The 25,609-nt window shown below is 52.9% G+C and overlaps 1 protein-coding gene across 1 annotated transcript; it reads left to right on the top strand.

Annotated features, from left to right (window-relative positions):
• The first annotated feature begins 11,160 nt into the window (after positions 1 to 11,160).
• Positions 11,161 to 21,634, top strand: RP1L1 (RP1 like 1). Its single transcript, XM_082401710.1, has 3 exons — positions 11,161 to 12,358; positions 14,234 to 14,375; positions 15,934 to 21,634. The coding sequence occupies exons 1-3, from the start codon at positions 11,753 to 11,755 to the stop codon at positions 21,090 to 21,092; spliced, it is 5,907 nt and encodes a 1,968-aa protein (XP_082257836.1). The 5' UTR covers positions 11,161 to 11,752; the 3' UTR covers positions 21,093 to 21,634.
• The last annotated feature ends 3,975 nt before the right edge of the window (positions 21,635 to 25,609 follow it).

Below are 25,609 nucleotides of genomic sequence, written 5' to 3' on the forward strand. Positions count from 1 at the left end.
AGAGCCATCCTCGGTGAGCTCCCGATCTTTAATCCCGCCCTCTGCCTCACACAGAACCTCTGTCCTCTCCTGTAACAGCATAGATGCATTATTCCTGTTTTGAACTGCATAAAGGATTGCATACTCTATGACTTCTTATGTCCAGTTAAGAATTCTTTAGGCTTTGTGAACTCTTGCTGAGCTGTGGTTGCATATTCACTATGTGTTCTGAGGAAGCGCCCCTCCCCTCATGGGGTGTGTGTGTGTGTGTGTGTAGGTACTGTTGCCATGACAATATCCCCGCCTGGGCGTTACTGCCCACAGGCCCTCTAATCTGTCCTGCTGGTTGATCTTGGGCGATCACCATGTTTACAACATCGTGCTCCTGCTCAGAAGCCCACCATGGCTCCCGATTGTGGTGGCTGCTTTATTTACAGCCCCTTCTCCCTCAAACCAGGCAACGCCACCCCTCCTGAGAGGCAGGCGTTCACTACATCAAGCAAGGCCCCACTTGCAAAGCTGCTGGAGGCCTCGCCCTGCTCTGTCAATGTACATCTTCCTATCCCTTCCACCCACTGGGAAGTCTCTGTCAAATCCTCTGGCCGTGACGGCCAGACACTCCTCTGTTGTACTTAGACTTCACGTCATCACATGGGTTGGCACGCAATTGGCATCCAATCGTGTCCGGCTGTTACTTTAGCTCAGTGGTATTCAACGCTGGCTGAGAATCAGCTGGGGAGCTTTAAAAAAGAAAGAAACTGAAAATATTTTTAAATACTAAAAAATAGTTTGGGCTTCAGGCCAAACCCAAGTCTCCCAGTCTCTGAAGGTGGAGTCTGGATGTCAGTACTTTCAAACGCTTTCCAGGAGGTATGGGCTGAACTGTATACTCCCCGCTATACTCATATGCTGAAGCCCTAACCCCCAGTGCATTCTGAAGAATGTGACTGTATTTGGACACAGGGCTTTTAATGAGGTAATTAATTAAGGTGGGCACTAATCCAGTATGACTGTGTCCGGATAAGAAGAGGAGATTAAGACACAGAACCACAGAGGGAAGACCATGTAAAGACACAGGGAGAAGACGGCCGTCTACAAGCCAAGGAGAGAGGCCTCAGGAGAAACCAACCTCCTAACTCTTTGATCTTGGATTTCCAGCCTCAAGAACTGTGAGAATATAAGTTTCTGTTATTGAAGCCACTCAGCCTGTGGGATTTGCATGGCAGCCCGAGCTGACTAATACACCCGGTGACTCCTTTGCACGTCCAGGGTGCAGCTCTGAGGCAGAAACCAGCCACGTGGATCCCCCCATCCTCACCTCCCAGTTAGATGGTAACCTCCCTGAGGCCAGGGATTGGGCTGTACCTTTGATTCCCTTGGTATAAAACTGGCTACTGACGTATCGGTAAGTAGTGGCTCATTGTGCCATAGGACATGGCACCCATGCACTTGTATTCATGGTCCTTTACTTCTTATGCCTCCATCATACTTGGAGATGCTTTGGACATTTTTTTTTACAGTGTTTTTCTGCTTATCATCTTGGCCAGTTTTACATCATAAACAGCTTCTATCATTTTCTGTTAAAGGCTTTTTTTCTATCCCAAGGATCCTGACTTTTGTTGGCACGTTTAATATTTTCTCATATGTCGGGTAAACATCTGACTCTTCTGACCCTCTGTGTGGCCTGCTTGGCCCACTGGCATTAGATAACTGCCACTTCCATCGACGACATGCCATTTCTGGGAGAATACTAATCTTTTCTTTTTCCTTCTTTTTCTTGGGCCGCATCACGCGGCATGTGGGATCTTAGTTCCCCAACCAGGGATCAAATCCATGCCCGCTGCAGTGGGAGCACGGATGGAGTCTTAACCGCTGGACCGCCAGGGAAGTTCCAGGATTTTTATCTTTTTCGGAGATGCCACTAGCCTTGCCAGCTCCCGACTCTCTGGGGCCATTGTCCTGTCACTTTTCCCGTTGTACGTGCAGGAGAAAACCTTGCTGAAGGCTCACCCGCCTCCACATGCCTTGTATGGCTTCAGACCATCACGCCCAGGAGAGATCCTCTTTTAAGAAAATGGACTGTTTAAGAAACAGTGGATTTGGGGTTTGGAAGTAAACTTAGAGGTCATTTTACTGACGGGAAACTGAAGCCCAGAGGTGGAAGGCGATTTGCCCACCGTGGTAGAGCGAGGCAGCGGCCACACCCGTGCTGGAGGCTGCCTGCCTGGTAGCTCAGAGCTCTGCTCTCTGAGTCACTCTGCTACCCCGTCAAGGGGAATTTCTTCTCCTGGGAAATAACGTCGGCAGAGAGCAAAAGCAAAGCTCTCCGTTCTCCAGGATTCGTCTTGAAGTTTTCTCTCTATCCTTCATGGCCCTCAGATTTTATACCACTTTCCCTTTTCTGCACTTGAATGCCAACCACGGCCCAGAGGGGCCATCACTGCCGGCCCTCATTTTGCTGTCTGGTGCTGCCGCGGCCACTTCCAACTCCCTGTACAGGTAGCGATGGCCATGTAAGCAGGTGCTGCCGAGGGATGTGGGCAGAAGTTGTTGGAGGAAAGTTTCGGGTCAACTTTCCAAGTGACTAACTCAGTAAGTGTCTGGCCTTTCCCCCTCCCTCCTGCCTGGAATGTGGGTAGGTAGCAAAGAGAAGAAGGGCACAGAGCTGGACAAAGCAAGACAGGGCTCTGGTTCCCAGCTCTTTACTCTCCACTCCCAGCTTGGGGTCAAGTGGAGGAGTACTGGGCAGGGGGGTGGGGGGAGAGATCTAGAGAAGGTGAGAGAGACACTCCAACAGCAGAGGGCTTCAGTCCAGCCAAGACCCATACATAAGCTCTAAAGGAGACCTCCTTTTAGACTCCTCATCGCCCTCCCACTCAGGGCAGGGCCTCATCAAGGTATATTTGGAGGATGGATTGGAGAAGGCTCTGATGCTCAGCTTTCCTGAGCCACCTGCATTCTATGGGGTGTGGACAGAACCAGGCAGGAACTCAGGAGCTGACTGTGAAGCTATAGGTGGTCTTGCTCAACACAGAGACTGAGGAGGTAGACCACTAGTGTCAGGCTGAATGGATCCCAGTCAAACTGCAGGGCCCACAGCAGCCATCTTGTGACTGTGAGGAAATTTGAAGAGGGAAGTCAGCAGTAAGGCGATCAGGGCAGAAATAAAGAAGGTGCCAGGAACATTGTTGACATTTTGGAGAATCTGTACCAGCTCAAGAGTGTCTATCTCTAGACTTCTTTTATGTGAGAGACAAATTAACTTCTACCTGGTTTAAGTCATGTTGTGGGAGGGCTTCTGTTACTTGCAGCCAAAGGCACTTTCTGACAGAGCAGTCATCTTAGGATCACTCCACTTGTTTAAAAGTTGTTTCCCAAGTTGAACTGAGATCAGCCTCTGTGTCCTAGGAAAGTCCTGGCCATTCCTAACTCCCGGTTCTGCCTTCTAGGGTCACCCCGGAGAAATCTAGTTTCTTTCTTGTCTCCAACATCTTCCCAGTTCCTTCCCACTGGCTTTTTCATGTGATTGGTTTTCATTCCATCTCTTACACCTGCGATTGTTTGTTTGTTGGACCTCAGGCTCCCTTAGTTACTTTCTCAGCTGCTCAGGGCCCTGGACAGCCTGAGGGTGTGTGTCCTGTTTGTCACTTCTCAGACCCTCCCAGCCCACAGCAGCTGTTGGATTTGCACTTCCCTTGGTTGTTTATTTGTTTCCTCCATGCCCTGACCCATGGCTGGTCAAGAAAGCTTTCTTCCCTTGGGCTATCCTGCCCCCATTTTATTATTATCATAGTCTTTGCTGACTGTACTCCTCACCCCACCCTTACCACTGCATGGCCTCCCAAGCCTCATTTATTCTGCAAACATTTGTCAAGCACTTACAATGTGCCAAGCATTGCCTGGGACAGCAGGGCCACAACCAGAACACTTCCTGCCTTCAAGGAGCTCAGCCATTCCACTTTGCCCATTCCACTTTGCAGTTTAAGCTCTGTAAATCTGAGCCATCTCATTAGCCTACTTCCCTTGTTGATAAGCTGTCTAGAGAATATTAGCAAGTGTGGGGTGGGGGAGAGGCAGGACAGGAAGATACTCTAATGCTGGTGGTTTTTTTTAAAGACAGTTTCCAAGGATTTTCCTTCCTGTGTCAATATCAGATATCAGGGTTCTTCCAGTGCTAAGTCTCCTTTCCTGAGTTGCCATGAATATGTTGTCGTGTGTGTCTTTCCATTATCACCAGAAAGAAAGAGAACTATCTTTGGCAAAACTTTCCTCAGGACCTATAGGTTGAACAAGAGGGTTTATATTCACAAACACGATCTCTTTCTATTTAAGTCACACCATCTGCATATACTGGTCAGCCCAGAGTTCCGTGTTTTTTCTCGCTACTGTTCTCCCTCTCCTTGGTTTCCTCATCTTCAAGGACTACATCAAAGTTTCCTTTTCATTTTGTTGTTGCAAGCATTTAAGTTCTATTCTCTTAGCAAGTTTCAATTATGCAATACAGTGTCATCAACTGCAGTCACCATGTTATGCATTAAATCCTCAGACTTCGATCAAAGGTTTATAACTTGGGCTTTGTGATCTCTGGGGGGTATTTTGCGCATATGGGAATGTGCTCATTTTTTAGAAGAGGGTTTTACCATAATGTTGAAAGGGTAAGGTATTACCTAGAAATTTTAAAAAACTAATGCCTTTGATATTTTCTCAAGACGTCATCCAGATTAAAGGGTAATCATTTATAACACAGCATCATGCGCTATCTTTTCCTGCAAAACTCCTAGTGTAACCTCAGCAGCCTTTTTGTTTAGCACCTTCATTTTAGGATTAAAGTAACTGAAACTCCAAGAAGTCGAGTAGCTTGCCCACAGCCATCAGCTAGTTACTGGCAGAGCCAAGGTGGGCTCATGAGCCTGAGGTCCCCTGGAAGCAGCAGGGAAACTCATGGGCCAAAGGGTGAGGACCCAGGTGCAGAGCTTCTGTCTTCTTTCCTGGATTTTAAGTTCTGTGAGGCATGAGCCCGTCTCACCATGCTAAGCCTCATTCTCTGTGTCTAACCATATTTCTAGCACATTGTAGATCTGAATATTGGCTGCTAGATTGCTTTGCATCTGTTAATTAAAAGTACTACTCTTGGGACTTCCCTGGTGGCACAGTGGTCAAGACTTTGAGCTCCCAATGCAGGGGACCCGGGTTCCATCCCTGGTCAGGGAACTAGATCCCACATGCATGCTGCAACTAAGAGTTCACATGCCACAACTAAGGAGCCCGCCGGCCACAACTAAGGAGCACATGAGCCACAACCAAGACCCGGTCCAACCAAAAAAAAAGACCTGATGCAGCTAAAAAAAAAAAGTACTACTCTTGTTAGACCCAATTTCCCTCACATTCCGTTTATTTTCTTCCTGAATCCACCACTCAGAACCTCAAGCATAGGGCGTTCTGCTGTGTGGAGCTGTTTCCCTTGCCCCTCACCACCTCAACCCCAGCTTTGGGAAGTCTCCATCCATCAAGTCGTCTTTCTTAAAGGGCAATTCACCCCACTTCCTCCTTTCTTACACTTACCCGCCTGGTCATCGTGACCTGGCCATCAGGTTACAGCACAGTGGCGCCCTGATGCTGTCATCACTCGAAATCAATCAAACCCAACCTTGAATAAGTACTGGGTCTTCATCATGAATCTGCGTACAGCCTATGCTTGACTCCTGTTGTATTTCACTGACTTTAATACACCCAGGTTTCCTGCACCCCTCCCCCCGCCATGTTTTAATATCTCTGAAATCAGGATGCAATCTTGCAATTAAGAGCATGTCTTTGTCTTAGTCTGTCACCATTTTTTTCTTTCTTTCTTCTTGGCTCGTAAAATAATGACAAATTCGAGTCACTGAAAGGTGGTGTTGAAAGTGGCTCTAGATCCCACCCAGCCTGGGGCACTGGAAGACCCTGCGCAGGCCTGAGTTGCCTCTGATCGGTGGCAGTTCTCCCTGGAGGCTACGTGCTGCCAGCGTTTTTCTCCAGGGACATTGGCTGTTCACACCATCCTTCCTCCTTCCAGCTGTTCGTTTGTAACGTCAATCAATCAACCTTCAAGGTTTCGACCACAGCGTCCTCCGCCCCACCCCTTCCTGCTTACTCCTTCTTAGGTCGGCTTTGGTGTCTTTGCCACTGGAAGTTTTCCTCCTGCAAAGCCCAGCCTCTATCCAGCCTGCAGACTTCTCTCACCCTATTTATTCTCTTCCTGAATCCATCACTCTTGCTGCCTGCTCCGCCCCCAGCCCCTGGCCTAGCCCACTTGCAGGCCTGCCAACAAAACTGTTTCCTCGCCTGCAGGCCCATCCTGCCCAACTCCTCCGCCAGGACTGCCACCTTTTCGAGCATTTCCTGAGAATTCTATTTTTTTCTCCTTTTGCCCCTTAATCTGTTTTTCTCCGCTTCCCTCCCCTACCCACACACAGCTGGGGTGACTCCTATGATTTCTTCCTCCTGAAATCCCCTGGCACCCTCCCCCATCCTTTGCTGCCCTAAACCGGTCCCACCATTGCTAGGATTTGGTGCTGCGGGCCTGGCTTTGGCTGGAACCCATTTCACACTAGTGATTCGCCCCCCAGTCTGTATGCTGACTGAGATCACCCAACACCACTTGACAGCCAGACCCTGCTCTCCTGCCTGGCCCTGTCCACCCCCCATTAGAACCCAGGTGGCTTAGGAAACCTGGACATCGGAGCCTCCTGCTGTCTGCTCTGCCCAACACACCTTGAGGCCCTGCCCCGTGTGGGAGTGGGGTGTGGGTCCCGAAAGGAGGTCTCCTTTAGAGTTTAGTCACGGCGCAGCTGGGCAGACGCTGTCTGCTGCTGGAATGTCTCTCGCTTTATCTAGATATTTCCACCTCCAGTCTCCCCACCGTGACCCAAAGCTGGGAGGCAGACCCTATGTGCTGTCTCCCAGCTCTGCCCCCTGCTTCTCTTTGCCCTTCTCCCCAGCACTTCCTTGCACCTGGAAGGGCCAGGCTCCCCACTTCCTCCAGAACCTTCTCTTGCTGTCCACCCCCTCCCCCACAGAGAGTGTTACTGGGGGAAGGGTTGTCTTCTCTCTCCTGTGAAGTGGGTCCCTCATCACGTGCTCACCTCGTTCACAAGTGGTAAAGAAGAGCTGCACGCACCCTCCCCGTGGGCCAGGCCTGGTATCCTACCTATCTCGTCTTGTTAAAGAGATCAAGTCTCCCCACTCCTGCTTAGGGAGAGAAACCTCATGATTTTGAAAGGAGGGATGCAACGAGGGAAAAACCCGGTATACGTGACTTTGCATATCAGCTGAGCAGTAACCCTCTGTCCCACCTCTGAGGGTCTATGTTATACTCCCCCCTCCCCCATCAGGGCTTGTAGGAAAGGGGTAGTTGACCCCATCCCCAGGGACAAGGTGAGAGGATCTGGGAGGGGCCTCAGAGCTCCACCCTCCCACCCCCAGGGGCTTCCCTAAGTGAATCTGGGACAGACAGGGCACTCACTGGCGCTGTGCCTTGGGGGATCCGTGTCCCTTTCTGTTTCGGGTGACAGAAACTCCAACTCAAATCCATTAAGCTAAGTTGAGAATTGTCGGCTCGTGTATCTGAAGAGTCCAGTTGTCCAGTCTGGGTGCTGGTTTCAGGCCTTAGTACGTCCAGGGGTGCGGCCAGGTCCTTAGGACTTGGTTTCCCATTCTTGGTGGTGACGTCTTTATCCAGCTCCATGAGGCAGCCAGCTTATCCCAGCCTCGCTGCCAGCAGGGCCAGTGCCAGGAAGAGGCCCATCTGATCCTGGGAACTTACCAGGGGATGGGAGGTGGAGGGGAGGGCGGGGTCCCAGCACGGGGCCCTTCAGTGCTGCAACTGGGGCAGTCCAGGTAAACTTAGCCTGCAGTGACGCCTGCTTCTTACTTCTCCTCTGTTTTTGCCAGACTCAGTTACCATCCCCCTCTTCCTTACTTACCTGTTCTTGGATCTAAGGTAGGAACCCCCTGAGTTTGCTTTTGCCAGCATCTCAGACTTCAGTGGGGAAGGGTTCTGGGCTCTGCCATTGCAGTTCCTGGGGTCAAAGCTGATCTTACTGTCTGTGCTGTGCCATCCTCGAGGGGCATTCATCAGCCCCCTTAACAGAACCTGTCAGATGCACGGTGTGCATCAGTCGAAGGCCCTTCCAGAATACCCAAGCTTTCTTTTTCCACCACACTTTTGCACATATACCCTCACCTCGAATGCCAGGAGCAGAGCAAGGATGGGAAGGTCAGGCACCGTGTGGCCCTTCTCTGTCCTGACGCTGTGGCAGCTCTGCCATATGACGCGGCACAAAGGAAGCCTCAGCACCTCCTCTGCCTATCCTTCCAGCCCACCCCGCAGGTCAGAGTTGGCACCACGGCAGTATCTATTTGCCATGCCGGTCCTAACTTCCTCCTTCTCTGGTAAACCCCAAGTTGTCCTTTAGGTCTCTGCTCAGGAGGCTGCAAGTCACCTCCTTCAGGAAGTCTTCCCTGATTTGCATTCCCCTGAACCTGCTTTCAGTCACACCCTGTGTATATATATCTCTATCTCTATCATCTCAGAACATGTTTTATGCTGCATTTTAATAATGTACCTACTTGCCACACTAGAATACGACGTTTTTGAAGATGGGTGCTATGGCTCAGTCATCTTTGTATTTCCAGGACCCAGCATAGAGCCTGGCACACAATAGAAGCTCAGAAATCTTTGTTGGGTACGTGAATGCGTGAATGAAGGAGTGGTTAAATGAACGAATACCCTGGTCTGGGAGCCAGGTCATTTTGAAGGTGAAAGGATCAAAAGTTCATTAAGCCTCTTTGAAAAAAGAAAATCGATTTTCTTCTCCCTTCCCTGTGGCTGCAGGAGGAGGTGGCAGATGAAGCAGAGCCTGTTTGTTTCTGCTGATGAGGCTGGAGGTCAAGTGGTGTCCTCATCTTCCTGCGAGAAGCCGCGTGACGCGTGGGGCCCTGTGTGCCCTCCCCTTGCACAGTCCTCACAGCAGGCTACCCTCCTGCTTCAGCTCCTTCTCCTGGGTCCTAAGTGTTTTCTAATTTGTCTGTGTGTGTGCACGTGTGTGTATATCTGTGTATATGCAAGTAAGCAAGTGTGTGCATGTGTGTATGCGTGTCTGTACATGTGTATGTGTGTCTGTGTCTCTGCATAAGTGTGTGTGTGTGTGTGTGCGTGTCAGCAAGCCACCTGAAGCGACATGCGGGATCTTGTCTGTCACCTGAGTGCAGGTGCGTTAGCAGCAGGGGGTGGTCCGTGGCTTCCCTCACTTCTCTGGGGTCGTGTGCTTGGTCTCACACCGGGAAGGAGCCTTCGGGCTGGAGCCCGGCTGCTCTCAGCCTGATCTTTTGGACTTAAGATCCCTTGGGTCACATTTCTCTTTTTATTTCAAAAATCCACTTGGAGATTGAGAATTCCAGTTCAGAAAGAAGTTATTTGCTAAGGAACGTCAGAGGAAAGGGGCCGTCAGCACTTGAGGGTACTGAACGCGTCGTTGCCACGAGACGCTTTGGCCAGGGTCCCGGGGGAGCCCAGACGGGCTTTGCCTTCACTGTCTCTCCCCTCCCTGCAGAACATGGTCACACTGGGGACGTGGTGATGTTGGGGGCACCATTATGCTTGTGGAACTATAAGGACATAGTGACAACAAAGAACACGGTGACATTGGGGGACACGGTGACACTGGGAGTCACAGAGACATTGGAGGACACAGTGATGCTGGGACATGGTGACACAGGGGGACACGGTGACATTGGGGACATAGTGATGCTGGGGGACATGGTGGTGACTCCAGGGGACACTGTGACTTTCCTTCCCCTCTCAGTCCCTCAGTTAGGGCCAAGAAGGATGCTCATGGTCAAAAGTGAAACTGCAAATCAAGTGGGAAGAAAGGGCGCCCTGGGGGAAGGCACGCCGGAGGAAGAGTGCGCAGCTGCGGGGACGTGCACCGGTGCTGGGGTGGCTAAGGAAGCAGCTTAGAGGGATTAGCTGGGGGGGACGAGGCTGAGGAAGCTAATTATAAAGTTTGTGCAGAGATGAGAGAAGGTTATAAGCCCTCTTGTGCACCAAGATTTTAAAAATGAGAGCAGAGTTCCTTCCCCGAAGACGAATGGGGATAAATGGTGAGTAAAGGTAAAAAAGGAGATGTGGGCGCTGGCTGGGCTGTGAGCGGGAGAGGTGGCTGCGGCCGGGGAGACCACGGTCACCTGCAGTGTGCACAGCAACGAGGGCCCTGCTAAGTCTGAACCCCGTGTAATCAGGGGAGACCCCTCATCTGATCCTGACTGCGTGCGTGGCAGCCGCTTGGCAGGCCTGGGCTCTGCTGGGCGGCTCTGTGAAGCACGGGTGTCATCAGTCAGCGGCACTTCTTGGGCCCCTGCTCTGTGTCAAGCAGGGGGCTGGGTGCCCCGGGGGGTACAGGTTCTGTGCCCCACGCCTTGGGGTAGTTGGCCAGGAAGGGTATAGGGTGTGGGAAACATTGGGGAGCCGTGCTGAAAATGGGGCTTGCCCCGGACTGGGGGGCTGGAGAAGCCTCCACAGAGCAGGACAGCCGAGGCAGGGCGCAGAGAACGCGGCCGTCCTGCAGGCCGGGCCTCCTAGTCAGGCGGCCTGGTCAGAATGGAGGATTCCTGCAGGAAAAGGCAGGAGCAGGGACTCAGGGCGGAGAGGGCCTTGAATCGTGCAGTAAAGGCCTGGGCTTTTTCTGAGGACACTGCAAACCACCCGAGGGGCTTGGTGCACTGGAAATGTCCCGAGAGGAGAGGGTTTCGGGACAACTTGGCCGGCCGGTGCACAGAACAGAGCGCCATGTGGTGACCTGGGCAGGAATAGCCTGCAGCTGGCTTTTGCAAGAGTCCCAGATGAGGCAATGGGGCTCCACCATGGCGGGAATAGAAGCGAACAGTTGGACGAATGGCCTTGACCCCGCACAGCTGGCCTGCAGCCCTATCGCCCACGTTGGTGGCGGCAGGCTGTGGCACTCACCCGCACGGTTCATCTTCCAAAGACTTTGGAGGGATGCAGGGGGAGCAGCCTTCTATTAAAGCAAACCTCCCTGTATAATGGAGAAAAAAGCACGGCATCAAGTGGCGGCATCCTCTTTGAGTTACGAGTCTCCTTGTCTGCACTCCACCCTAAGGGTTTGGGACGAGGGACTCTGCTCCGGCCCTCCCACCTGGCTGCTGGAGGATGTGAGTGCAGAGAGCCTGGACTCCCCCATGTTCACACATGACTCTTTGCTCTGAGAGAGAGGGCAGGGCGCCTGGGTCTCCTGACCACTGGTTCGGTATTCTTATGTCCCCTTATTCACCAGCCTCCTTAGGAGATAAACTCTGCCCTATCCAAAGGAGTTCAAGGTGGTAGAAGAGGGTAAGAGAAACAGCAAGAGAAAGGAGAGGAATAAAGGTGTATTGATGCTTGCTCTGTACGCATAAATTCATTGAATCCTTATGACCACTGCGCAGATCTATATGGCTGCATGTTACCAAAACACAGACTATGTCATCAGCCTCCTGGGTCACACAGTCAATAATTGGGGGGTGAGGGATGGGATTTGAATTCAGATCTTCCCATGCCAAATCTTTGGCCTTCCTTCTACTCATCAAAATGGATTAACCTGCCTCTCTACAAGGTTGAGAGGAGCAGATTTGGGGTGGGCAGGGAGCACCTCTGTAACGAGGGGGAGGAAATGCACAGACCCCCTTCTCTGACTTTCCTCTTCCTTTGATCCATTTCAGCTGCCTGGTCCTCCACACCATGAACAGCACCCCGAGGGATGCCCAGGCCCCTGGACACCGCGAGCGCCTCCTGCCTTCTGTGGCCCGGACCCCCTCTGTCACCCAGGTCATGCCAGCCAAGAAGATAACTTTCCTCAAGCGAGGGGATCCCCAGTTTGCTGGGGTTCGCCTGGCCGTTGACCGACGCGCCTTCAGGAGCTTCGGGGCCCTGATGGATGAGCTGTCTCAGCGCGTGCCGCTCTCCTTTGGGGTGCGCTCCGTCACCACGCCCCGGGGCCTGCACGGCCTCAGCACCCTGGAGCAGCTGCAAGACGGCGGCTGCTACCTCTGTTCCGATAAGAAGCCCCCCAAGACCCCCAGCGGGCCGGGCCGGCCACGGGCGGGAAGCCCTTCTCAGCAGTCACGGGATTTTGAAGGCTGCTGCGAGGCACCTGGAACAGCTTCTTCCTGCAAGAGTCTCAGAGCCCCGAGGAGGGTCATGCTGGTTAAGAACGGCGACCCTCGATACCAGCAGGCGGTGGTGCTCAGTCACAGAAACACCAGGAACCTGACGGCCTTTCTCAGCAAAGCCTCGGATCTGCTGCGCTTCCCCGTGAAGCAGGTGTACACAACCGGTGGGAAAAAGGTAGGCTGTCGGGTATGACATTTCCTTAAAAGGTTCTCTGGACCTCAGCTCAAAACACTTAGGTGGAACTGGGAAGTTATTCCTTTAAAAGAGGCACTGATTGCCCTGCTACTAATTAAAGGTGAATTGAGTGGAGACATTCAGTCAGTTAATCAAACGAGCAATTGTTCTTCATATTTTTAGCTACCATTCAGCAAGCGCTTAGTACCTGTTCCTTGATCACTTTGATTGTTTTCTTATCCAATCCTCTTAACCTATTTTGGTGAGAGTTCAGTGTAGGAAACAGAAAAGACTCCAAGTGCTTTAAGCAGAAAGCAATTTCACACAGGGCATCGGGGGGACTTTCAAATCTTTGGAAAGCTGTGGGAGTGAACTCCAAGTTGGGTGCGCAGGATTGGCTCCCAGCGTCCTGCAGAAAGCTGCTAAGTCTGCTCCAAGCCGCTGTGATTGAGCTCAGGAGGACTCCTCTGTAGTGGAACCGAAGCTTAGAAAGCTGAGTCAGCAACCTGCCCCAGCTGCATCTTGATGCCCAGGGACACCAGCCACTGCTGCCTGAGCGCCATCGCCTCCCGATGCCCACAGACTTGCTTTGTAGTCACACAACAGCCAGAAGCAAGAAGAGACAGTGTCTACCTCGCTTGCCTTCCCAGGCTTGACCTACCTGATGGAACCCGATCGGCATCCAGCCTAACTGGCAAGAAGGCTGGTGAATGTAATTTTTGCCTTTCTGGGTTTTGCTGAACATGAAGGTAACCCAAGATGGGCAGGCTGGAGGATGGAGGTTGACTGATCTAATCCACATAAACTCTCACGGTCTAGTCCTATAGCTACTGACACCTGTATACACCATGCTGCCAATACTTGAATTTATAACAGCAGCTACAACAGCGTGTCCCCACCTAACAATGGAACCATCCCTCCTACCATCAAGATATATTCCCCTGCTCCCCAAAGTCGCATCAGTGCTGTACCATTCTCTTCCAGCTCAGTCACGATCCCACCTTTATACCTTCTATCTTAAGAGCCCTTTCTTTCATTTCCTTGTTAATAAGCATACCCTTCTAATTGGAGAAAACGAAAAAGAACAGATTCTGTACTTTAAAGATGGAACGAAATCCCCCAACATCGCTAATTATGGTGTAATGCTATAAATGGTGCAAATCATCAGATAGGCAGGATCCTTGGGGCCAGGTGAGATTTTTCTAAAAGCAGGGACCTGCTTCCTGGAATGCAGTCCAGCATGGGTGTTGCCTGCACGACCCAGCCCGGGATGTCATGATGGTGGGGGGTAGGGGTAGGTGGGGCAGGAGCCTAGAGAACCATCGGAGGAGTCTGGGAGAGAAAGGCCATCTGTGCCTTGTCCTTCTCTGCTCCACTAGGGGCAGAAGCAGAGGCCCTGGGCTCAGATTAGACTGGAAAGCCCAGATCAGACCCAAGAGAGGACTCTGCCTGGAAAAAGTGTGAGATAGTGAATCAGGTCTCCATATGGGAGCCCTGGACCTTCCGTTATGGTTGCTCTAAAAAATACACATTCCGGAGGGAGGAAGTGTGGGCGGGGAAGCAAGTCAAAGTCTTCTTGAAGTCTTTTCCACCTGAGTATCCAGAATAACCTCTAAACCACAGGCCTCGTACCAGGTGGAGGGAGGGATGTAGGTAGAGAAGAAGATCATGGTGGGAGGACCTCAGCCCCCAGCCAGTCATGGAGGTGTAATGAGGAGTGAATGGGATCCTTCCCTCAGATCAGAAATCTGGGGTGAGATGTGCAAATATCAGGAAAGGGACCAGCGACAGTGGAGTCTCCCTCTACCCATGTCTCGCTGGACAGAAGCGGGTCCTGCAGACGACGCCTCCTGACTCTACACTCTGCTTCCCCAGGTGGACTCTCTGAAGGGTCTGCTACACAGCCCCTCGGTGCTGGTATGTGCCGGTCACGAGCCCTTCAGACCTCTGGCAATGGAAGATGTCGGAAGAAATGGAAGTGAACCTTTATCTGGGCAGACTTCAAGGAGCAAAAGTGGTGAGTTGGTTCCGCAGGATCCCCAGTCTTATTTGCACTGGATGGTGGTTTGGTAGGGCTGGGCAGATATCCTTTCTAGATAATTAAAAAACCCTGCCTTTGGCTCCAGGTCTTGGGCATCCCATTTGTTTGGGGGTCTCTCTTGCCTCTTCCTCCTTCTCATCACCATCAGCCTTAACTAGGTTGAACACTTGGCTGGGATAAGAGAGATGGGAGTCTGCTATTTAAACAGGGATTAAGAGATCTTGAACTTTAAGCTTCTAGGATCTAAAATAAACTTTGTTAAGAACCACAGTGGGCATGACATTATGGAGGCAGTGGACCATGGATATGTGGCCTTTGCATCTTTCAAGAGTCATGACTCTCTTAGGCAACAGTGAGGACCAAACAGACCAAAACAAATGATAACCATTGATCATCTATCCATCCATCAATCTATACAGCCAAACATACATCCATCCAGGTGCCAGAGGTAGCCTTCATTATTAAAAAACAACAACAACAACAAAAACCCAAAAAGCAAAATTATTGGAATGACAATGGGCAAATGTTGGCGAGTAAACAAAATAATATCCTTTGTGAAAAGCTATTAAGAGAAAGACAACAATGGTTTCGGTGATTGCCTCATGCTGGGTGTTGGCTGCACAAAGGCCCATCAGCCACAGCCCCTCCTCTGGAGGAGCCCCCAAGTCTCATTTGGTGCTTATGGAGGAGCAGGAGGGGCAAAACCTTCTCCTGCCCAGATGGACTCAGGAGGTCTGCTCTTCTGCCGGCCATAGGCTCAGCCTCTGCCAGCCCCTCCCTCTTGCCAAGCATTAGCTCAGGAGATGAAATGAGAAAGTACCACGGGCTACATTATCTCTCGGGATCATGTCTTTCTATCCCCAGTGACCCCCTCTTCTTCTCTTTTGCATGACTAAGGGGCAGGCTTAGCTACCAGGACCTGCTATCGTGTGTCCAGGTCCTTCCTTGCAACCATTTATCAACCCCAAAGCTTGACGAGTGTTAAGATGATAAATCATCACTAATAATTGCAAAGCATTTTACGGTTACAACCAGGTGTGTCCGCAGCAGCTTATTGATTTTTGCTTCCTGTGCCGTGGGTGGGTGTGAGCGGAGCTAGGATTTAGCTCTGGGCACTGATGCTCTGCAATCAACTCTACTGCCTGTCGAGAACCTACCTCGTGCCGGCAACTCTGCAGGAAGCTTTACATGCATTGCCTTGCATCCTCAAAACAAACCTACCCGTTAGATACCGTTACTCTTATTTTACAGCTCAGGAGAGAGGCTCTGCCAAAGACTACACAGCTAGGAAGTGGCAGGGTTGAGACTGAATTCGGACTCCAGGTTCATCTCGCTGGGCTCTGCTGGTTCACACCCTGGCAGCTCCGTGAATATTCGTTCTAGAATGGCTTCTGTCCTTACTGCTGGTTTTGGAGGTGGCAGGGGTATACAGACCGTGGAAGGCTCGTGACTGGCCTTGACTCTTCTGTCCCGAAGCTCTCCCCGGCAGCTCACTGTCTTTCCTTCTTTTCTCTTGCTTGTCATCATGCACCAGGGAGCTGGGGGCCAAAAGCCAAGCAGAGCGTGATCCACGCGCGGTCCAGGCCAGGCAGCAGGCCACGGCAGTTTTCCTTGCTGTCGGAGAGGTCTGGGCTCAGTGACCCCTCGGTGCCTCTGCATCGTGCCTGCATGTGCCCTGCTCCTGACAGGCACCCTCAGGACACAGCTGCCCAGCTCAGCCCGTTGGTAGCCGGTGAAGACATTGAGAAGAATGTGCGCGTGAACGAGGACGGCAGCTTGTCCGTGGAGATGAAAGTCCGCTTCCACCTACTGGGGGAGGACCTGCTCCTGTGGTCCAGGAGGGTCAGGAGGGCCAGCAGTCTCACAGCGGCCAGTGGGGAGGGTCCCGTCCTGGGGGAGGCAGATCCCCTCGGCTGTGTGTGGAGGGGCCCCCCTAGGGACCCCTCAGAGCCTGGGGCACAGGGACTGGGGCCCTGCGAGGCAGGAGGTGTGGGAGCCTTTGACCGAGGCCAGTGGCAGCCGGGGTCTAGATATGAGATCTGGATGAACCCCCTTTATGCCCCCCAGGGAGAGCAGACAGCCTCTCAGAGGAGGTCTGGGCTGACCCAGAAGTCCCACTCCAGGACCCCCAGGAGCCAAGGGGTCGCCAGCAGGAAAAGAAGTAGCAAGGACAGTGCCAGCCCTTCCTCCAGTGACAGACCCCCTGAAGGTTCTGAGACCAACTCTTCCTGCTGTTCCAGGTCCCTGGAGGATGGTGTGGGCAGCTGTGGCCCACATCTGGCCTCGGGGGCTGATGAGGGCACAGGCGAGGGAGCAATGCCGGGCCTCAGGGAGCACCCTGGTTGCCTGAAACCCGGGACCCGAGGCCCGGCAGACGCTTCTCCTGACTCCTCGGCAAGTGGCGGGTCTCACGAGGAGTCCAGTGAGAGGGGTGAGCTGCACCAGGGCCGCCCCAGCAAGAAGAGCAGGGCCGTGACTTCCTGGGGGGCCGCCCAGGGGGGAGGCCCCACTTCCCCCACTGTGAGCCCCTCGTCTGTAAGGAAAGAGGGCCCACGGGCAGAGGAGAGTGGACAGGGCGCCGGGTACCCGCAGGCCAGGAGTGGGTCTGGGGTGAGGCTGCCCTTGGCTCGGGGCGGCCGGGCTGGCTCTGGGGAGGACGCAGGAGGCCACTCTCCGCCTTCTGCCTGTGCCTCGGCCCCAGGCGGGAGCAGAAAGCAGGAGAGCAGAGCCAGCGCCCTGTCCTTACCCAGCGTTTCTGTCCTCAGCCGAGGGTCCCAGAGGGGCCGCCCCAGGCAGCGCCACACCCCAAAGGGCACCCACTGCCCACTCGGCTTGCCTGTGTCCAGGCCAGTGCCGGGGCCTCCCAGCACGGGCAGGACCTGCCCAGACAGCCCAGCGCCTGGCCCTTCTGAAAGCCCACGCAGCCCCAGGAGCCGGGCCTCCCGGGACCCGGGGCCACCCTTCTCCGCCTCTCTTCATTCCCGGGACACGCGAGGGCTCAGCAGCGTTCCCGTCACCCCTGTGAGCAATTCTGACTGTGTTCCCAATTTCCACCCCTCAAATTCCCCCGCTGCTGAGACCGAAGGGGACCCTGAGTTCAGGGCGTGTTCACCAGCTCCCACGCCTTCAAACACATCTGGCTCTTTCAACTCCCAAGCTGATGGCCTGGCTGAAAAGGCGGGGGGTGACAGTCCCAAGCCTTCCTGGCCCTTGGTCCTGCCAGTCGGGTGGCCCGAGGGAGGGAGGCCGGGAGCGCACGGGGACAGCTGCTGCTCCCACCTGGCCGCATCCCCGGCCCTCGGGTCCCCCGGTGGGAAGACGCAGTCGCTGCCAGCCTCCCAGTCTTGGGGCGGCCAGGGGTCCTTCTCTGAGCCCTGCTTGGTGTGCAGCAGGTACTGTCCCATGCCCCGCAAGCCACGGCCCTCGGGCAAGAAGCATGCTTTGTGGACCCTCAGCCACAGCGAGGGCACCCACAGTGCTGACGGGGAGCCGGGGGGGGCCGAGGCGGGGGAGGGAAAGCTGGACGTGTGGCGCCCTCGGCCCCCTGGCTCTCCGGGAGGGGCCGTGGGGAGCGCAGTCAGAGCCGCGAGAAGGGGCGGCTCCCACCGCGGTCCCAAGCTCGGGAGAACGTTCCAGGAGAAGGTCTCGGGTGGAGGAGACGGCCTGGAGGAGCGAGAGGAAGGTGGCTGCGGGACGCTGGGCGCCCTGCCCCGAGCCTCCCCGGAAGCCGTGGTCCGTGCGTGGCTGAGCAACATCCCGGAGGAGCCCGTGAGGTACGAGATGCTGGGCGAGGGCGAAGCCGCGGCTGGGCACGGCCCGGAAGGCCCCAAGGAGGACCCTGCCGACAAATATCCCCCGGATGGCCTGGAAGGGTCAGCGCCGGCCAGACAACTGCCCCTGGAAGGGGCGGCCAGTGAGAAAGCAGAACCAGATGCAGCCCTTCCAGTGACTGGCAGTGCCGGTCCCAAGTCAGGAGAGGGCCTGCCTTGCAGTGGGGTTTCAGAAGCCCCTGCGGAGGCTGGTGAAGGCAAAGCAGCGGCTGTGGACCGTGCGATGGGCCAGTGCGAGCTTCCCAGCAGGGTCTCTTCCACCGTACACATCATGAAGGCGCTGATGGGATCCAGGCCAGGCCGGCCCAGCAGCGTGCCCGAAGTGTCCAGCTCAGTGGGCAGGAGGCTCGGCCGCTCGGCCCAGGCCCTCATCACCTGTCTCGCCAGGCTCCGCTTCTTTGACGATGACCTTGGGTCTCCCGCTGGCAAAGCGAGGTTCACAGACTCTCCTCGGTACCAGGAGCTCCTGAGCACCTTCCAGGCCCTGTGGCCGGGGAGCGGCCGTGGGCACAGAGAGCTGGACTCAGGCCTCCGGGAGCTAGGCTGGGGCCAGGCCCTGCCGGCCCTTGGATCCCACGCTGCAACTGAGGACTTCACGCCGACATCCTCCTCTGGTGTGGATGTCGGCAGTGGTTCCGGAGGCTCGGGGGAGGGCCACGGGCCCTGCACCGTGGACTGCGCCCTGGTCCCTGAGAGGATGGAGCTGCCCTCAAGCATCCCCTGCCAGAGGCCTGATTCCAGAATCTCAGGCAACCCAGAGGATCCGGGAAACCAACAGCCGAGTGGTTCCGAGGCTGGTGGTGCCTCCAGTGACGACAGGGCAGAAAGAAACAGCGGGGAACAGATGTTGGGCAGTGACCTGGACCAAGGTGTTAAAAACACGATGCAAGAAGAGGGGGTACAATTAGAGGAAATAAAAGAGGACAAAGAAAGAGCAGAACTGCAAGAAGAGGGTGTTAAAGGGTTTCCCGAAGAGGAAGGAACCACAGGACGAGAATTGTCAGGGGCGGGCTCTCAGGACGGGGCGGGCGCCGGGGAAGACAAGAGCCTGCAGGAAGAGGAGGGAGACCCCACCTCGGCCGCGCTGAGCCCTCCAGGGAAGACAGAGAGCCCGACAGAGCGCCCTAGGAGCCTCAGGGAGAGCGACCCAGACGCCAGCGGGAGTCAAAGTGGCCCCAACGCTGAGCCTTCTTTGGAGAAGTTGTCCACAGCAGCTGAGAGAGGCTGTGGGCAAACCCAGGCCAAGCTCACCCAGGGGGCAGGGGAGAGGGGCACTTCCACAGCCCGCAGAAGGCCTCTGGACCCTGACCCCCTCTGGGTGTCCAAGTTGCTGAAGAAGATAGAGAAGGCCTTCATGGCCCACCTCGCCACTGCCACGGCTGAGCTCCAAGCCCGCTGGGGCCTGGAGAGCAACGACCTGCTGGACCAGATGGTGGCCGAGCTACAGCAGGACGTGGGCCGGCGGCTCCAGGACGACATCGAGAAGGAGCTCCGCAAGGTGCAGAGCCGGGCGGGGGGCACGGCGCCGGGGCCACCCAGGGAAGCCCTCTGCTGCAAGACGCCCCTGCAGACCAAGAAGTGCAGGCCGCACCTCCGGGACCTGAGCGTCCTCTCAGCTTTCTCCGAGCACACGCGGGGCTGGGGGCCCCCCTCCTTCTCCCTGGAGGACGTGCCAACCTTCAGAGGAGCCCTGGGGACCCGGCCGGGGGAGGAGGCTGAGGAGGAGGAGTTCTGTCCCTGCGAGACCTGCGTGAGGAAGAAAGTGGTCCCTGCATCCCCGAGGGACGCAGTGCGGGCAGCCAGTGCGTCCGTCAGAGAGGCCTTTGACCTGCAGCAAATTCTGCAGAAGAAGAAAGGAAGACGTGCGGACGGGGAGACAGCAGAGGCGGCCCCTGCGAAGAGGGGGATGGAGCCCCTTGAGAGGGCCCCCTCGGGGACGGACCCTGTCCGGGAAGCTGACGGAGGCCCTGAGCTGGGATCAGGCCAGGGCCCCGGGGAGGAGGAGGGGGACGAGACCCTCAGCAGAGATGAAGCCCCCTGGGGGGCAGAGGAGGGGGCAACTGCTGGGAAGAGAGAAAGGAAAACAGACCCCTTTGTAGGCAGCTACCCGGACGGGGTGGGGCGGGGGGAGCAGGGTGTGGGCAGGGAGGAAGGAGACCCGGAGGTGGGCTCTGGGGCTGAGGACACTGGGGCGGGTGAAGCCCCGGGAGGAGGTGACCCAAGTCCAGGAGGACAGAACGCTGGTACCGAAAGTGCAGAGGCCCAGGGAGCTGAAGGGGAGCAACAGCCAGAGTCAGGAGGAGGAAATCAGTGTAAGAGAGAAGCGGGCCCTCAGCTTGGCCCCGGACACCGCCAGTCACGCGAGGCTTCTAGAAACAGCAGCCCAGACCAGGAGGGCAGGCCCACGCCAACCCTGGCCCCAGGTGCAGACTCCCCCCACCAGAGGTCAGGCCTGAAGTCAGGCCTCTCGTCCTCCAGCACATCATCTCTGGGAAACTGCTCTCAGCTCTCTCAGAAAAGCTCCGAAGATGAGCCTTCAGACAGACACACGAGGAGCATTGAAGACGAGGCCAAGGGCGTCCCTGATCCAGAGACCAAAGTCACAGGCACGTGTCCAGAAAGCTCCCCTTCTGAGCAAGAAGGGGCCCCCTCAGGCTCGAGGATGCCAGAGCGAGGAACAGATGAAGGTCTGACTCCAGAGCAGGGGGAAGAGGGAGGCCCGGCTTCAGAGCAGGGGACAGAGGGAGGCTCTGACTTAGAAGCTGAGAAGGTAGTGAAAAGTCTCGCTTCCACAGAAGTGATGCTTAAAAACCTCCCCATCGACAGGACAGATGGCTTTGGCCAAGACGACTTAGATTTCTAAGGATCCAGCTGCAAGACAGTCCTGAGTCTGGAGCTCAGCCTACTGGAGATGCATAAGGGACATGGGCAAAGATCAAGGACTTGCCAAGGACATGGCCACCCCACACTGCCCCAGTTCTAAATTCTGGGGTTTCCAAGGCCCCATCGGTCTATCCACCCACTGCGTGAAGGAGGGCCATCTCAGATCTTCCCCATCATAGGAGGTCAGCTGCCCCAGCATTTGCCTGCTGGGCCCAGGAGGACGGAACTGCCTGGCAACGGTCCAGGAGAGGTTTTGTTTTTGTGTTTGTTTTTTGCTAGTGAGTGTTTCCCTCGTTCTTTGCCTATTGATCTCCAGTTATTTCTCTCCTTGGCCTCTCCTGGGCACTGATGTCTCTTGACTTTGAAGTGCTTTTTTCTAGTCTTGACTCTATTTGGTGACTCTGCAGATGTGAAAATTTGGGAGAAGAGGATAAATTCAGGATCACTGGACAAAGTTTGTTCTCAGCCCCAAAGTCCAAGTGTCTTTCCTTAATTCTTTTTTTTTTTTGGAATGCAAAAAAGCAGAAAGAAGGAAAAGTAGTCACTCATCATCCCACCCCTCAGGGATGACTCGTGGTAGCAGTTGGATGTATTTCTTTCCCATCATTTTTCTAATTATTTGATACTTGTGCTCATCCTTTTAAACTTCTTTTTTTAACATAATATGAGAATTTCCTCCATTAATCTCAAAATCTTCATAAACCTATTTTTAATACCTGAATAATGTTTTTAATGCCCAAATAATATGAGACTATAAAGTACTTTTTCACCATCTCCCTTTTGTTGACCATTTGGATGGTTTCCATTATTTTTTCCATATATATATATGTGTGTGTGTGTATATATATATATATATATTTTTTTTTTTTTTTTTTCCCCCTGAACAGCAGATGATTTCCTTAGGATAGATTCCCAGGCATGGAATTACTGGGTCTAAAGATATCGACTTTTTTAAGGCTCTTGATATCTTCTGTCAAATTGTTTTTCTAAAGGTCTACTAAGTTGTACTAAGTTACATCACCTGGTCTGCCACATTCTCAACCGTGTTTGGTAGAGTCATTAAAAATGAGAAATCTTTTGCTAATTTTATAGGCAAAAATAGTACCTCATTTTAATGTGGAACTATTTTAGCCATATTTGATTGCTAATGAGATTAAAGAGTTTTCTAGGTTTTTTTTTAAAGCCATTTGCATATAAATTATACGTGTATGCTTTTTACCCATTTTCAGCTGGAATTCTAGCTTTTTTTAAACGAATTGATTTACATGTGTCCTTTACAATTTTCAAAAAACATTCTGTTTATCATTTTTTGAGATTGAAAAAATGCCCTTTCTCGGCTGGCTTCTCCAGCAAGGCTTGGACTAGGGCTGTCTGGATTGGGGGGTCCTTGATAGGGCAGAATTTCCTTCAAGGGTTCTCACCAGCATACAGGACCACTTTGTGTATTCAGAATGATTAAAATGGAGGTCTGTGCTACAAGAACAGGTATTGTTCACTGGTTGTTTAAATGTAAAAGTTCATGTAAAAAATAAAGAAAATAAATATGTTAGTAATAGAAAATAAAGCAAATGTTGGGTGTAGGCTGTGTCCTCGTGCCCAAAGTCATCTGTTCTGCTCTGTTTCTTTTCTTTTTTTTTTTTTAAATTTGTTTATTTATTTGTGGCTGCGTTGGGTCTTTGTTGCTGCGTGCGGGCTTTCTCTAATTGCGTTGGGTGGGGAGGGCTACTCTTCTTTGCGGTGCGCGGGCTTCTTATTGCGGTGGCTTCTCTTGTTGTGGAGCACGGGCTCTAGGCGCGTGGGCTTCAGTAGTTGTGGTACGTGGGCTCAGTAGTTGTGGCTCGTGGGCTCTAGAGAGCGGAGACTCAGTAGTTGTGGTGCACGGGCTTAGCTGCTCTGCGGCATGTGGGATCTTCCTGGACCAGGGCTCGAACCCATGTCCCCTGCATTGGCAGGCGGATTCTTAACCACTGCACCACCAGGGAAGTCCCTGTTCTGCTCTGCTTCTGAATGCTGGAGATGTTCTTAATAAAATTTGACATGTTTTTAAAATTTCTTGTGGAGGTGAGTCTTTAAAGTTTTTACATTGAAAGTATATATGAAAAAGAATATATATATGTATCTGTATAACTGGATCACTTTGCTGTACACCAGAAACTAACACAACATATATATATACACACACACATATGTATGTATGAACTGGTATCTTAGCCAGAAGCCGCCAGTGAAACAGATTGCATCGCGAGCTTGGATTAGATATGGTGATATGCAGGATTGTCTAGAACTTATTATTGTTAGTTGACGTGGAGCATCCACTGTGCACCTCTTCTGTGACTTGAGGTCCTCAGTCATTTCCTAAGAGATGTTCCAACCTCTTTGTTTCATAATCTGCTGTGTCCCCAAATGACAGAGACAGCCACCACTGGCACCTACTGACCCGGCACTTCACTAAAATGGCATGTCCACCTCTGGTCAAGAGAAGGCAATGGAAAGAGTGTGGGACTTGGAGTTGCATGACCAGGCTCACGTTCCAATGATGGCACCTCACTTGCAACCTCTGTGAAATGGACCAAGTAATGTTTTGCTCACTGCATGGTTGAGAAGTAGATGAGATAACATATGAAACTTCATTACATGTGCATTGGGAAAATATCAATATTTTAATTAGAACTGCTAAGTTTTCAATGCCTGTGATGTATCAGGTACCACATGAACATGAATGATCTCATTTAGTCTTCTCAACGTGTCTGTGAAGTAAGCAAGTCGACAGTTACCCTCATTTCAAAAATGAAGTAACCGAGGCGGAGGAGTCTTACGTAAACCTGTCCAAGTTCACGCAGTTAGTTAGGGGCAAAGCCACGATTTAATCTCAGATATTTCAGACTCTGAAGTCCACGTCCTTTTCCACTGTATCATATTTTTTTCATTTTGATTTGGGTTCCCTAAATAAATCATTTAACTAAAGGTGATCAAAGCTTTGTTGAATGAATTTACTGCAAAAGAGTTAAGACTCAAGAAAGTAGATTAGATGGGATTTTTTTGTTCAACCAATTGCATTACATCCTTAGTAATGTTCTAATTACGTACAGACATTGGGAGCTTGAGATAACCTGGTTTTTTAAAGCTAAGAGTTGAACTCAAAAGTTTTCTATCCACAGAATTCTCCTTTTAGTTACAAACTCATCTTCTTGAAGCCCCCAGATACTGGGCTGGCCAAAAAGTTTGTTCGATGTTATGGAAAAACCCGAACGAACTTTTCGGCCAACCCAATATTTCTGCTTTTATATTAAACAACTTGCTGTTAATGGAAAACTGTGTCTTCTTCTGACTTGGAGATAAAGTATTTCAGGGCCATCAGCCAAGGTGGGGATTTCGGCATCTCCTCCGCACCCCTCTTCTCTACAGCAACCATACCGCACAGCATTGCACAGGCCTCTGAAATTTAGCACCTCTTGAAAATGTTGGGCTTCCTGTAGCCCATCCCCGAATCAAAACTTGGTGCATCTGCAACTCAAAGAGTTGCCAGAGTACTTTTAGTATCAGTGGTAATGCAAGCATTTTTAGCCAGTGGAGTCTCACCTTGAAGTAAGTGGGAGACGGAAGTGAGTGAATAGAAACCAAGCTCTTCTCCCCCCTCCTCTGTCCTTCTGCTGGGGATGAGAGATTTCAGATCAAAGGAACTGTTTTTCAGTGGCTGGGAACTAAAGCCTCTTGTCCAGGTCCCATGTCAGAGATTCTGAATTTATTGGCCCGGAATCGGGCTCCAGCACAGCTGCTTTGTCCAGCTCCCAGATGTAGGTAGCATTCAGTCCAGGTGGCCCGTCACTGATTTAGCCCAGCTTCCTTTTTCCAGGTGAGAGGACACCCATCTTGAATAAGTGAATTGCCTAAACCATGAAGCTGGATAAGTGGCTATGCTGAGAGCAGACCCCAGGTCTTTCTCTGGAGCTCACTTCATATTCTCCTGTCCCCGAGCTGAGCGAGGCCCTGCCAAGGAACGCAAGGAGCAGCCGACCTTGTCACCCAGACCCCTGCACCCCTCCCCTGCTTGCCCCCCCAGCTCCCCGCCTCTGAGTCTGACCCGGCGACCCAGGTGCTGTCTCCAGGAGGGCCCTTCTAAGGTGGCCAGGGGAGAAGTAACCTGTCCTTTGTCTGCACAGTCCTTAGTACAAGTACAGCTGGGAAGGGGACGTGTCCTGAGAGACTTCCACATAAATCAGAGGCCGGGGTGGAGGCTTCCTTCACTTGAGTGAACATGTAAACCACCTAGCGAGCACCATTAAAATGGACAGTTCCACCCAGGAAATTCTGATTCCACGTGTCTGAGGGGGTCCAGGAATGCGCGTTTCAACAAGCCCCTGGAAACCCATGCACACACGGTCCTCCCCAAAAAGTTGCCTGCATTCTATGGCGGGACCGTCCCACCAGGACCGGGGGTCCTCCCAGACACACACATACACGGACGCATGTGCGCGCACACACACACACACCCCGCAC

This window comes from Balaenoptera borealis (assembly GCF_965194805.1).
Source record: "Balaenoptera borealis genome assembly, chromosome: 8".
Lineage (NCBI taxonomy): Eukaryota > Metazoa > Chordata > Mammalia > Artiodactyla > Balaenopteridae > Balaenoptera > Balaenoptera borealis.

Excerpts from the sequence above, each read along its gene's own strand:
- RP1L1 (XM_082401710.1), top strand. The coding sequence starts at position 11,753 with ATGAACAGCACCCCGAGGGATGCCCAGGCCCCTGGACACCGCGAGCGC. Across the intron at positions 12,359-14,233 it reads ACACAACCGGTGGGAAAAAG|GTGGACTCTCTGAAGGGTCT; the intron begins GTAGGCTGTCGG and ends CTGCTTCCCCAG. Across the intron at positions 14,376-15,933 it reads GACTTCAAGGAGCAAAAGTG|GGAGCTGGGGGCCAAAAGCC; the intron begins GTGAGTTGGTTC and ends ATCATGCACCAG.